General features: G+C 46.3%; 1 protein-coding gene across 7 annotated transcripts in view; it reads right to left on the bottom strand.

The window, feature by feature from the left end:
- svep1 (sushi, von Willebrand factor type A, EGF and pentraxin domain containing 1) overlaps positions 1–14,335 on the bottom strand; it is a 67,918-nt gene that overhangs the window by 2,719 nt on the left and 50,864 nt on the right. For 5 of the 7 annotated variants that reach the window (XM_025058637.1, XM_025058645.1, XM_025058634.1 and 2 more), the window contains 23 exons: positions 13,928–14,041; positions 13,650–13,851; positions 13,375–13,532; positions 12,899–13,097; positions 12,299–12,474; positions 12,038–12,162; positions 11,818–11,947; positions 11,539–11,709; positions 10,996–11,169; positions 10,782–10,901; positions 10,512–10,688; positions 8,899–8,983; positions 8,621–8,812; positions 8,368–8,535; positions 7,582–8,248; positions 4,788–7,489; positions 4,253–4,487; positions 4,010–4,165; positions 3,417–3,480; positions 3,067–3,234; positions 2,816–2,992; positions 2,128–2,310; positions 767–937 (listed from right to left, as the gene is read on the bottom strand). In XM_025058637.1, coding sequence (XP_024914405.1) covers positions 767–937; positions 2,128–2,310; positions 2,816–2,992; positions 3,067–3,234; positions 3,417–3,480; positions 4,010–4,165; positions 4,253–4,487; positions 4,788–7,489; positions 7,582–8,248; positions 8,368–8,535; positions 8,621–8,812; positions 8,899–8,983; positions 10,512–10,688; positions 10,782–10,901; positions 10,996–11,169; positions 11,539–11,709; positions 11,818–11,947; positions 12,038–12,162; positions 12,299–12,474; positions 12,899–13,097; positions 13,375–13,532; positions 13,650–13,851; positions 13,928–14,041 — 6,714 coding nt within the window. The remainder of the gene's footprint in view (positions 1–766; positions 938–2,127; positions 2,311–2,815; positions 2,993–3,066; positions 3,235–3,416; positions 3,481–4,009; positions 4,166–4,252; positions 4,488–4,787; positions 7,490–7,581; positions 8,249–8,367; positions 8,536–8,620; positions 8,813–8,898; positions 8,984–10,511; positions 10,689–10,781; positions 10,902–10,995; positions 11,170–11,538; positions 11,710–11,817; positions 11,948–12,037; positions 12,163–12,298; positions 12,475–12,898; positions 13,098–13,374; positions 13,533–13,649; positions 13,852–13,927; positions 14,042–14,335) is intronic. The other 2 variants (XM_025058639.1, XM_025058646.1) reach the window with 2 other exon arrangements.

The raw sequence follows: 14,335 nt of genomic DNA, 5'->3' as shown, positions 1-14,335 counted from the left end.
AAACCAGAAAAATAAAGTCTGTAGCAGGACAACACGTGAACAAGTAAGCACTGATGACAGATTAGTTCCAGGTACAGTGAGAGGGAGAACGACTCTAGTACTGCAGTATGACAATGGTTATTTGAGTTTGGATTTTCATGGACTCATGTTTGACATTCAGTTTTGTCCACAACAGCTGGTGCACCAAGAGCAATGACAGTAACCACCACCGGGAGCGCCGCAGCCTCAACAACCACACAGTTATTATTGTATTATTTTATGTGCTGTCCAAACTCTGTGTCATCCCACACTAATGTGTTATTTTTGGTTTTCATTCTGACACATTTGAATTTTTCGGCCTGTTTGCATCACATCAAAATCCATCCATTCATTCATTCACACCTCACACTTTGAAAAGAACTGCTCCAGTTCAACCAAGTTAATTTGCATTTCATTTTCTGTTTCTGTCAGGTGGCTTGACTCTCCTGCTAGTTCTTTGTGGTAGCAGTAGTGAGTTTAGAAGTATGTTACTGCGACTGTGCATCCTATAAGGCCTTAGAACCTCTCAGGTGTGTGAGTGACAGATGAAGACATGCAGAGACAGAGACAGAGGAAGGTCTGAGGAGACGGTTTTACAGAAAAGTTAAGTTCCTCCTCAGAGCAGATGATCTGCTGAAGATAATAAGTAAAGATTCCAGAACAGTATTAGAAACAGCAGCATGGCGTCAGTTGAAGCAGTAAGTGAACTGGAAAAGAGGGCGGAGTCTCCACTGTTGGGTCTCTCTACCTCTGCACGCAGGAGGCGGCGTCCAGGTGCCGTTCTCCAGACACCTGCTCCTCCCAACGCCCTCCATGGTGTAGCCGGCAAAACACGAGTACGCTGCCACATCCCCGAACTGGAACACCGCCCCCCGCACCACCCCATTGGTCACATGGAGGGGGGGGCCGCAGGACACCCCTGCACAACAGCCCAGATGGAACCACCCAGATACGAGTTACTACAACTGCTCCATAACCTTTTTTGAATATCTGTAAAAAACTGCTGCCGGTCTGAAGCACATTTCTGTTTTTAGACTCACAACATGGATCTAAGAGTGAGAAGATAACAGTGTCAGAATTAAAGCAAAGCAGCAAAGCTCACAGGGAGACGAACAAAAAAAGAATCATAGCTTAGACTAGGACGCTGAACAGCAGTGTAGAGCTAGGATAAACTGTCCAACATGTCAAGAAAAGTTTCTTCTTCTTCCTATTCATCAAATCATTTCAAGTTTTGTTAATTCTAAAGGACAGAGCTGAGAAAAAAATCTGAAAATCAAAAGTAACCATGTATGTTTTAGGAAACACCTTATTTTTGTATTATAGTTCACTAAATAATAATAATAAAAACATTTGATCCATTCATTCCAAGTAAACAGAGTTTAAATCTTATTTTATAAGGGGAAGATATTGAATAATTTTTTAGTGAACGTCCATAAGAGCTGGTTTACTCCCTGTATTCACTCACAAATATACAAGAAACAAACAAGACAAATAAATCCATGTTTCTTCCTTTTATCCCAGAAGCCCATGCAACATGGCCACATGTGACATACAATCGGCTGTTCTGTACGGAACGTGGTTGAGTGAGGGGGGGGAGACAACTCCCAGAGTCTGAGTGAGGCATGCAGACAGGAGAATAACACTGGTGCCAGAACAAACAGTCAGCCATAGCAACGTGAGCAGCTTTTTGTTGTGTTCATTCACAAACATGAAAGATGAGAGGTTGGTCTGACAAAGGTTGCCATAGGAGCAGCAGAGGTGAGGAGGTGAGGAGGTGAGGAGGTGAGGAGTACCCGTGCACGTAAACTGTGTGTGTGTTTGATGTTGTTAATGAGAGCAGACAGAGACCACAGGCAGGTTGACAGGTGTGGTCAACAGACATGAAATATCGAATCCTGTTGTTTGGACTATCATTATCTCAGGTGTGGACAACAGACATGAAATATCGACTCCTGTTGTTTGGACTATCATTATCTCATCTAGGAAACACTCATTTCTGCACAGAAAATGTCCTGATTATTTTTATATGAACACATGAAACAATACATATAAGGTGAAATGAGACAGTACGTCTGTGTGGTTGTAGCCTCTAAATGTATCCAAACCTACTTTCACACACAGAACTGATGGGACTCCAGCTCTGGTCTGGTCTGCAGGCGATGGTCCCGCTGCCTTTCACCTGTTGACCTTTGGGGCAGGTGACACGGACAGACTGCCCCACATGGAACTCCTTCTGCGGTCTGTCACCATCACTGTCCTCCCTCCAGCCTGGTGGTGCTGGACAGGACTTGGCTGCAGTGGACAGAAATGGTGGATGAACTCAAGTCAGTGATTCACAGGTTTGACTGTCTTTACTGGCAACTGATCATAGTCCAGTGGACTGCTGTGATTCATAGTGAATGTACAGTAGTTGGAAGTCAGTGACCAGCTGTTACAGTCACTAGAAAAGTGAGTGTGTGTGTGTGTGTGTGTGTGTGTAAACATGTCCTTGTGGGGACATTTGTTTGGTCAAATGTTTTGTCGTTGTTAAGACAGTTTCAGACTAGGACACAGAGTATTTAGAGTTTAAGATGTAGGATTATCTTAGGTGTACATATTCAACTGTGTATATGTATGTATGTACTGTATGTGTGTGCACGTGTGTGTGATGTGTTTGTTTTAGCTGTAAACTTCTGTGTCTGTCTCTGTGACCTACTCAAACAGACCTACTCAAAGAACTATGGACTATGGACCGTGAACCATGGACTACGGACTATGGACTTTGTCTCTGTTTGCTATCTAGGTCTGAAGAACTCACGTTGACAGGTGGGGAAGGTGGAGCTCCAGGTGTTTCCTCCCATACACACCACCAAAGGATCTCCCACCAGTCTGTAGCCTTTATCACACTCAAACTCTACAGCACGCCCAGTGTTCAAGTTGTGCTCCTGCACTTTGCCATTGAGTATCTGTTTGGGGCTTACACAGCCTCTAGCTGCTGGAAGTAAAGCACAGAGGTCAAATATCTGACTGATGTCAAGTGTCTAACTTTTAAAGTTTTAAGTGCTCTACCTTTACATGTTGGAGCTGGAAGGCTCCAGGTGCCGTTAGGGAGACAGGTAAGTGTCTTGGGGCCGACCAGCTGCAGCCCGTCATTACACATGTATGTGGCATTGTTTGACTCTTGTCTAATTTGTACGTCGGCATTCTCTACAATGGGTGGAGGTCCACAGGACTGGACTACAGACAGCACAGACAAGAATGTTGAGTGTTTGCAGCTTTAATATACAAATGTCTGTTGAGCTCCTGGGTAATTCATATGCTCTTCTATACAGTACCTTCATGACTAACACATTCTAGAGGCTAAAGGCAGAGGCATGTGTCACGACAACTGCAGTTTGTGTCTGTGAACATAAACCTACCTACACACAGTGGCTGGGTGCCACTCCATGTTCTGTCTCCCTGACAGGTCTGGACTGAGTCTCCCTGTCACAAAGTGAACGGGACAGAAAAGGAAGAAAAGAACATCAGTCCAACAGGGTTTAGTCTGCTGTGAATGAAGAAACTTGTTGATACTGTGTGAGTCTATGGACTGTGACTCCAAAGTGTGTTAAGAAGCGGGGGAGAGAGAGCAGCAGCTCAGCAGCAGAGTGACTCAGCTCCTCCCTAACAGCACATTTATTCCTGAAATCATGTGACTTTCTGAGGTCTGACTGTAAGAATTACTCACACCCTGGAGTCTCACAGCACTATGAGGCTTTGTTTTATTCTCTTTGATATTTGTATCACACCTTGTAAATCCTATGTTTACCTTCTTGTTACTTTTTAATCACCCTGTAAATCCTATGTCCACCCTGCTGTTTTACTTTTACTACTACATGTCTATCCTACTGCTGTAACAACTGAATTACCACAGTGTGGGATGAATGAAGTCTTATCTTATTAAATCTGTACTCTCTACAGGTCCTGTCATAGAAATTAATTTCCTTAGAAATGCCACCAGGCTTTTTATTACCTTCAGGTAAAAGCCAGGCAGACAGGAGTACATGACAAAGTCCCCGTAGTTGTAACTGTCTCCCTCAGTGACTCCGTTAAGAAGAGGAGGGGGGTTTCCACAGAACACCAGTTCACAGGAAACAGTCTGGAGACTTGGAGTCCAGCCTCCACCCAGCTTCTCGCATACAATAAAAGACCATCAAGAAAACAGAGATTATTCAGGTATTGTTTTGAACAACAACAGCAGAAAAGTGTGTCCTACCTGACATTCAGCCAGTGCTGACCCCTGCAGGTAGAGCCCAGGAGGGCAGGAGAGGGCGATGGTGCCTCCCACAGGCGTGAGATCTTTGCCAGTGATAATCAGATGTGGGATGGTGAAGTTCGTGGGCAGTGGGCAGGGGTTGGGACGGCATTTGATGCTCTGTGTGGACCATGAGCCGTCACTCTGGCAGGATAGTGAAGCCGTCAGTGAGGCTAGTTCATAGCCATCATCACACCTGGAGAAAAATGTGTCCAAGAAAAAACAACATGAAGTGACCAGGGAAGTGCTGACTGGGCCTGAGTCCATGAGTCTCGTGAATGTTAGTAGGAGATGTGACTGTAGAACACTGCTCTGGTCCAGGTTAAAAACACCCCTCACGTCAGATGTTTAAAAGCCCTTCTTTGCGATTGATTTTGTTACAATTCTTTGTTTAATTTGTTTAGTTTAACGAGTCTTCTGTTTGGATGTGTGTCTGTTCTGGTGCTCAGGCCCTAATGATACAGTAATGTAGCACAGTAATAATGGGAGTGTTTACCTGTATGTGATTTGGTTTGGGAAGGTGAAGTTGTCTCCCACCACCTGAGCGTGGGCTACAGGTGGAGGTTTTCCACAGCTGATGGGCTCACAGCTGATCCTGGGTTCCCCCCACCTGCCATCCCTTCCACAGGAGAGGTGTGGGTATCCCTTACCCTGGAAGCCTGGCCGACACCTGTATATCACTGTGTCTGAGAAAGTGGTACTGCCGCCCTGCAGGACAGCGTTGGGAACTGCAGGCGGGGCGACACTACACCTTCCTCGGCCACAAACAGGCACCCCTGGACTCCACACCCCTCCTTTCTCACACACCGCCTGCGGGGGGCCCAGCAGCTTATAACCTTCATCACACTGAAAATGCACTTTGTCTCCACAGGCACGTTCCCGGCCCAGAACCACCCCAAATTTCAACACAGGGAGCGGGCAGGCGCAGGGCCGACACTGTGGCACGGCACCCAGCCAGAGGCCATCAGCTGAGCATCGCAGCATTGGATCTCCAACCACCTCGTAACCATCAAAGCAGACGTACTCAACGACATCGTCGTAATTAAAGCTTGAGCCGTTGAGGTAGCCGTGGCTGATGTCCTCTGGTGGATCACAAGTGATGATGTCACAGCGAGGTGTAGGTTTGTCCCAAAGTCCGTCTGACTGACAGACACGGGTGGAGTCTCCGTTCAGTACGTATCCTTCATCACAGTGGTACTTTAACTCACTGTTGAAGCCAAACTCTGATCCCTGCACTCGTCCGTTGGGTATTAGGGCAGGTTTTTCACATCGAGCTGGGACGCAGGAGGGAGAGTCCTGGCTCCAGGTGCCGTCAGCCTGGCATAAACTGATCGATTTCCCCTGTAAATGAAAACCAGGCTGACAGGCCAGCTCTACTTTATTATTATATGTGTACTCATCTCCTCTAAAAGTCACATCCCTGGGGACTTTGGGCCGACCACAAGAGACTGGCTCACAAAAAGGTTTTTCTCTGTTCCATTTTCCATCAGCTTGACATTTAATAGTGCTGCTTCCCCTGAGGACAAACCCTGGACGACACTCGTAATGCAGAACCTCAGGATACACAAAGGCTCCTCCAGGAGTGGTGCTGTTTGTGACAGGTCCGGGGTCTCCACAGGAGATGGGCCGACAAACAGGGGCATCGTTAGTCCACATTCGTCCCGACACACACTGCCTCACCGACTCACCCTTCAGCTCATACCCGGCCTCACAGGTGTATGTGACCATACTCCCCAGAGTGGTGTCGGTCACATTGATCCAGCCATGCTCTAGACTGGGTGGTGTTTCACACTCTGCAGGAACACAGTGGGGGGCTGTTCCATTCCAACCTCCATCTTCCTGACACACCAACTGTGTAGGGTGTGTCAGGTCATAACCTTTGTGACATCGGTATTCAATCAGTGTCCCATGAAGGAAGCTTAAGTCAGGGTTGAGATCAGTGTCCTTAGTGGTGTCCTCCACCCTAACATAGTCTCCAAAGTCAATGTGAGGAGGCAGGCCGCAGTCTGAAAGAACACACACAGGAACAGGACTGGACCAGCCAGATTCCTCACAAGTCAGGTGTTCCTGACCTACGAGCTGGAATCCAGGAAAGCAGCTGTAGAAAATAGTGACACCAAAGCTGTGATCCTGACCCTCAACGAAACCGTTCTCAATGGGCTGAGGTGCTGTGCAAGACATCTGGACACAAGTGGGTGGTTCAGAGTCCCAGTCACCACTGGCAAGGCACTCTAGAGTCTCTGGTCCATGGAGGTGGTAACCTCTCCTGCAGGAGTAAGTGGCATGGTGACCAAACTGGAGTTTTGTGTAAACTACCTTTCCACTTGGTATCTGTTTGGGGATGGAGCATTCAATTGGCCGGCAAGAAGGGACTCCACCAATCCAGAGTCCCTTTTCTCCACAGAGGACAGTAGCATTTCCAACTAAATTATATCCACTCCTGCAGCTGTACTGTGCTCTACTGAGGTACATCAGACCCTGGACATCAACAATACCATTAGAAATCTCCAGAGGCTGTGGGCACTCCACAGGAATGCACTCTGGGTGTGGAGCACTCCACTGCCCACTGGCCAGACAGGACACAGAGGCCTCATGTCTTAAAGAGAAACCATCCATACATGTGTAGTTCACCACTGAGCCAAAGGGGAATGGAGGAGCAGAAGAAGAAGCTCCACCAAAAGACACTTCAGGGAGTGAACCACAGAACACCTGCTTACACACTGGGAAGGTGTCGTTCCACTCCTGGGACGGCATGCAGCGGAGGATATGAGCACCTTCCAGGACGTAGCCGTCCTCACAGGACAACTCCACTGTTCTGGACTCAGAGTCCTGGCCCTTTAAAACAAGGTGATTCTCCTCTAGTGGCGGTTCTGGACACTGCACTGGGGAGCAGCGTGGGAGCCTGGTCTTATCCCACCGTCCGGACTTCAGACAGGTCCAGATCCTGTCACCGACCAGCTTGTAGCCCTCATTGCAAATATATTCCACCTTCTGGCCCACCTGGAAGTCCGAGCCTCTGTAGTGTCCATGGGCGATGCTGGGAGGAGGGTCACAGGTCAGAAGAATGCAGGTTGGTGGGTCGTTGTTTGACCACTGACGGTTGGCTTGGCAGATCCGATCTGGACGGCCGACCAGTCTGTAGCCTGGATTACAGGTGTAGATCACTTTGCTGTTGAAGGTGACCTGTCGAACGTTTATCTGCAGGAAACAAACACAGGGTTTAAATAAAACACAATCTATGAACAGAACATATAAAAGATTGTTCATGTGTGTGTGAGTGTGTGACCAACCTGTCCATTCTTAAGTTGAGGAGGTGTAGAGCAGGACACAGGTGCACAGATAGGGAGCACACCTCCCCACTCTCCATTGGCCTTGCAGGTCCTCCTCTTCTCTCCTCGAATCATGAAGCCAGCATAGCAGCTGTACGCCACCACGGCTCCAAAGCTGTAGTTGGTCCCACTGATGTAGCCTCTGTCGATGCTCTGAGGCTTGGAGCACCTCACTGGCACACAGCCAACGTCGTACGGTGACGGCTCCCACTCTCCTCCCATCATGCACCTCAGGGTGGCTGTGGTGTTGAGCGTAAAGCCCTCTTCACATTTATAGCTCACCTCAGAGTTCGTGGCATATTTAGGTTTGTTGACAGAGTCCAAGATTGCATGGGGAAGCTCTGGAGGTCGTACGCAGAAGTTGGCGATGCAGCGCGGTACCTCCATGTTGTCAGGTGGAGCCCAGACACCCTCAGCATTGCACACCAACATCGAATTGTTGCTGGACGTGTATCCGTCGGTGCAGAAGTAGTTGGCAGTGTCTCCAAACAGCTGGTGGCCCTCGTGGGGTTGGGCATGGTCAATGGCAGGAGCGGGGCCACAGGAGCGGGCGAGGCACTGGGCAGAGGTTTCACTCCATTCACCATTTTGTAAACATTCCCTGGTTTCTGGACCAATCAGAGTGTAGCTGCACATGAAGGAGGTTAAAACAGAACAACAAACATGTGAGGCTGAGATACTGACTCTGATAAAAACTATTGTATTTCATACACATTCATGCCGGGGGTGTGTAGTGTCCACATTTACCCTTCTTTGCAGACATAGTGCACCTTGTTGCCCAGCTCATAATTTTCTCCTACAATCACAGCGTTTTGCAGAGCCGGAGGTTCAGCACACAGGACGTTTACACAGCGGGACAAGGGTCTGCTCCACTCTCCTGTCACCTCACACACCACTTCCATGGAGCCCTGTGGTCTAAGGTAACATGAGTTACTTTCCACACTTGCTGCCCTGGTGCAGGAGAACAAGTGAACAGGGGTGAAGAACAAATGAATCATACCTGTATCCCTCAGAGCAGGTGTACCTGACCGTGGACTGGTAGGTGTTGGTGCCCATATGGTAGACAGCATTCTCAATAGTTGGAGGACTCCCACAGGTCAGTGGTTGACATATAGGTGGCGTCCCACTCCACCTCTGATTCTTCAGACACTTAAACTCATATGGGATTTGAGGCAAGAAGCCATCCGTACAGCTGAGGCAGAACAAACGCACACTTAGATCCAGAAGTTGAACGGAATCTTTTCATCATCTACACTTGCTGGTGGATGCAAATGATACCTGAAAATCACCTTGCTTCCATAGGTGAAGTTGTCACCCTTCATGATGGAGTTTTCTGGAACGATTGGTGTTGGGCAGGAGAGGGCTACAGTGAGAAAAAACAAGATTAGTCCAGAATGACTCACCATCAAACAGTTGATTGATTTCATTTTTAACCTGAGAAAAGGGTAGGTAGAAATCCTGTGGGTGGACATGTCCAAAATACGCTTTTACCTTCTAATGTAAGGATTACATTAAGATGTTGCTGGAAACGTTTGAAAGTTTTTAACCTGCAGCTACCTCCTTATTTTCAGTTATCTTATCTTGTCTTGACTCTCCATAACATCCACTTTTAAAGAAAACACAGTCAGCTGTAAGAACGTGGCTTAAAGCCAATCAGATTATAAAGTGGTCAGACCTGTCAGTCCACAATCACACCAGTTTCATGCGTTCAGTCTACTATTTGATATCGTGCACTACACACGCAGGCATTCCATTGTCTGGCTTATATATTTAATGAATGTGTGTGACAGGTTTAGTCTTTGTGAAAGACCTACCTAATGCCATGAAAGAAAATGTACTGGGTGTGGCAGAAAGTACCGTGTCACACAGATAGGGGGCAGTGATGTGCGGTACGATTCATGACTGACAGTGCTGAGCCCCATAGGCATAATCCTAACTATATGTTTATTATAGTGCTCAGGCATTTTGCTTGTGTCTTTGTTGTCTGCTGACGGTCCAAGATGGCGGTTGTTTTTCTTGCACCCAAGCTGCCAATGTGATGTCTGCTCATTATAATCGTTGAAACTTTGTCTGTCCACATGGATGATACCTTTTCAAGACGCCAACATTTTTCCAAACTGGATTTCCAGTTTAAACTAGACGTCTCCCAAACTGAATGATCTACTCCAGAGTGGAAGAAAGGTAACATTTCAAACAGGTAGGTTCAAACATAATGACTGTCTGTGTGCTTGTCCTGGGAGAGCCTGCCGTTCACAGCATTTGGACCAGGGCGGTTTTGACAGGATTAAAAAATATTTGTACATCCAACACCAGAGGAGTCAGTCACTGTTTCACACATATGTGCATTCAGTTGTCTGTATAGTAATACTGTGTAGGTGGTGTTTGTTTTGTGGGCAAGAACGGCTCCAAAGTGTAGATATTTGAATGGAATTTGAATGTTTTACCAACTAGTTTTCACTAGAAAATGAAAACACAATCTGTTTATGCGCATTGTAAAATTATAGAAAGCGAATTGTGACCCCTGCTGGTTCTTTGTATTAACACAACATTGTGTTTAGATAACTGCAGCAGTTAAAAAAGCACCATATGTCAAAAATGTGTAAAGAAAATCTGCCTTTTTACTATATGGTTGACTGAACTGGTTAATCCACTGCTGCCTCTAGTTAGGTTAAAACAAGGTGCCTAAACAGCCTAGTGACTTTGTGTTAACAATCCATTATTCAGATTTATTTCAGTGACAAAAACCTGTGAAATTAAGGAGCACAAACAAGCAGCGTCACCGTTGGCAAAAACAGTTGTTGTTTTCTGTATAGACTCACGAACAAGGACCAAAGACTCCAACTGTCCAACTTTTTGATTATTGCAGCATGTGGCCACCAACAACCTCTCACCTCTGCAGTATGGGAGCTGATCATCCCAGTTTCCTGTTTCCAGACAGTGGAGTCGAGATGACCCGACCAGCTCGTAGCCGTCATCGCAGCTGAACAATACCTCACCGCCCACCAGGAAGTTTCCTCCACTCCTTCGACCAAACTCCGGAGACCCAGGGTTTTCACACCTCACTGGATCTGTTGGAAACACACAGACACACTTTTGAAATCCAAACCCTTGTTGTTTTTCACAATGGTGTTGAAAAATTCTGGCTCTTTCGATTTTCTCACCTGTGCAATTTTTGCCGTCCCCAGTGTATGGGGGAATACAGGAGCAGGTGTAAGAACCTTCTGTGTTCTGACAGCTGGCGTGGTCGTCACAGTCAGACCCGAGAGCACACTCATCCACATCTGAGCACATACACACACACACACACACACACACACACGTGTCACAGAGACTTATATACCTTTAATTTCCATTTTTAATCACATCATGACCTACCCAGACAGGATGGTTGGTTTCCTCCCCACTTGCCACTGTTGGTGCAGTGAACCTTGGCATCTCCCAGCAGGTAGAAACCTATGTTACACTGATAGACCACAGAGTTGCCAGCATTGTAACCTGTTCCCTCGATCACACCATTCTCTAGAGGATGAGGACGTCCACAGGAGACCCCTGGAACACAGAGCAGCGTCACGGTTTTTCAACGCTGGTCACAGACATAATTATTCATTTTTCATTCAGGAGTTTAAATAGCCCATTTAATTGACACTAGGAGTGAAAGCTATTTTTATGCCTTGGAAAACGTTATGCTTGAAAAGCAAACCAAACTCTGCTAACTAAAAATGTTTTTTCATATGTTTTAAACATTTACAGCCTTTCTGTGACAACTATTTCAACAGGTAATCTCTACTAAACATTTGGCAATAAAGGTCCAGCTGCAGCCCATACAGCATGGTTAGAAGTTCAAAGACTTGCAGGTCCATTTTATACAAGTATTTTTCTTCTAATCAAATCAAAGTTCAGCTCCTGTGTGTGCCCTACTTTCACAGCTGGGCAGAGGGTGGCTCCACTCTCCTTTGTTCTGGCACTGTAGCAAAGGCTCCCCCACCAGGTAGAAACCGGGATCACAGGACAGCTGGACCTGAGCTCCGGGGCTCACCTCAACGGAGGAGACATGAAGATGAGGAGCTGCGTTCTCAATCTTGGGGCAGTCTGGAATAAGGTAGAGTCACACAATGTCTACAAGTCTTCAAGCTCTTTGTTCTATGACATTCTCTCCATCAACACACGTATGATAATGTACTTGTATATGTTTCTTACCAGCACAAAATATGCTGTTGAGATTCACTTTGACTCGGCCAACCACGCCATTTAGGAAGTCTGGCCAAGCCAGGACATTTCCTCTGTGGGTCACGTGAGACGCTGGACAACTGCTGGCCAAGACCTTGATCTGTGGAGTCAAACATATTTGAGAAAAGTGCTGCTAAGACACACTTCATGAATGGGAATTGTGAACTTGAATTTTTTTTTTTAAATGAACCTGCTGTTGTGTCAGAACACGATCCCAGATGTTGAGTTGACTGATGGATCCCACAAAGGACTCAACAGGGTTGAAGCCCTCGCCCCTTTGGTCTTGGTCCTGACCCAGAACCAGTGCCCCACCACCTATAAAACACAAAGTAAGACCGAACTCAACCTCGTAGCACAGAGAAAACTTTGGTTTCGAACAATTGTATTGTGTTTATAAATCATCATCAGTTTTATCCCAGGAGAAACGACTGAATCCATGAAAGCACTACACCTGGGATGGTGGTGCCCACTGACAGGCCTTTGCCTCCATCTGAGGGCCTCCCGTTGATGTAGATCCTCCAGTCTCCATCCCAGCTCCTCCAAGACACACCGATGTGGTACCAGTGACCCGTGTTCACAGCAGGACAGTCTGTGATCCGCTCTTTTCCATTCACATACAGGACCCAGCTGTTGAGTAGAACGTGGATTAGAAATAAGAAACCAAGGCCCAAATAATCAACATTCTAGCTGTAGTTCTGAATTAAATTGAGTTTTAGAAAACTGAAGAGTAATCTTACTAAATCAAAAGGCAAATAAAGAGATAAAGAGAGATTAAATAAAGAGAAATAAAGAGAGATTATATAATCCTTGTATAATCCTTGATTTTATAATTCTTGTTGCAGTTGCTCACTAATTTATTAATGTCCTTAATTAATTCAGAGGGATTAATAAAGTTCTATCTAATCTTACCTAATCTAATTCACTAACATAACAGTAGGACATAAAATGTGTCTCAACGTCTGCTACATTTCCATCGTTAGCCAATGAAATGCAACCAGACCTATTTACATATCTGTTTATTTTCTTTAACCCCAGGATAAATATGGCTGACCCATTGTAGTCTATGAGTAGAAAGGCGTTGTCGCTGCCCTCCACAGCATAGGAGACAGGTGTGCCGTAGTTGGTGGTGTCTGAAGACTTCATCCAAAAGGTGCAGGTGATCTCCATCAAAGCCGGCATCACAGCGTCCATCATCACGTAGCCGTGGATGCCTGAAACCTCAAAGTCCAGGTTGAAAGCAGACGACATCTCTGAGCAGAAATAAGAAACACAACCAGTGGATTGAATCAGTAACCACATCAACGTGTTTGATTCTGTTTAGACACATTTACACAGGAAACCAAGGCAGTAATGATGGACTGATCGTGGTAACGTTCCCTTCTACAAATGTGGCTTGAATTTCTAGGTTTGAATGTAGTTTTATTCTCTTTGGTTGACTTTAAACACTGGACTTCACGGTGTTGCTGCAGCAACAACATCTACTTCTCACTCCTCTTTAATGGTGATATGCCATCTGTCCTATAGTACCTGTCTCACACCTGGTTCCGTTGAACCCAGGAAGGCAGCGGCAGGTGAAGGAGCTCAGGCCATCCAGGCAGCTGGCTCCATTTACACAAGGGTTGGGAACACACTCATCCACGTCCACCTCACACACACGACCTCTGTAGCCCTCCACACACTGACACCTGCAGACACAGATGCAGTGTTAGCACCTGCAGGTCTATGAACAGCACACAGGGTTCGACTTCCTCATTACCTCACTGCTGTACTAGTTCACTGCTGTGTTCAGTGTGGTTTCTTACCTAAAGTTATTGACCGCATCCAGGCACGAGCCTCCATTCATACAGGGGGCGCTGTAGCACTCGTCAATGTCCACCTCACAGTTCTCTCCAGAGAATCCAGCAGCACAGTTACAGATGTAACCACCTGTCTGATCCTCACAAACGCCACCATTGATACAAGGGTTGGAAAGACATTCATTTATCTCCAGTTCACATCGAGATCCTGTTTAAGAAAGATGGTGTCAGAAACGTACACATGATGAAACAACAACGTGTATATTGTTCAACAGCGATCAAACCTGTGAAGCCTCCCACACAACTGCAGGCAAACTTGTTGACCTCGTCCACACAAACCCCTTCATTCAGACAGGGGGAGGAAGAACACTCATTCACCTCAGCTTCACAGAGTTCACCTGGAACAAAGGCAGGTAGAATCGGTTTAAATGTGGAGGTACTGTAATATTTCTAGCCTGTGGTAAAACACAACTACTGATGCATTTACTGTCCTAGTAACAAGGAATTTTAGCACATCAGGCTTAACTAACCAATCGAGGGTAAATCTGGCTTTGACTGATAGATAGTAAGGCATCATCCACCAATCCCATGTCCTCCTGCACTGATATGGTTCATTTCTACAGCATCTAATGCACTGATATGGTTCATTTCTACAGCATGTACTTTTATCCACATTACTGACGTGCCTGAGA

Source organism: Cynoglossus semilaevis, chromosome 1 (assembly GCF_000523025.1).
Source record: "Cynoglossus semilaevis isolate Cse_v1.0 chromosome 1, Cse_v1.0, whole genome shotgun sequence".
Lineage (NCBI taxonomy): Eukaryota > Metazoa > Chordata > Actinopteri > Pleuronectiformes > Cynoglossidae > Cynoglossus > Cynoglossus semilaevis.
Note: the sequence above shows the minus strand (reverse complement) of the source record. Positions and strands in the feature narration are given on the sequence as shown.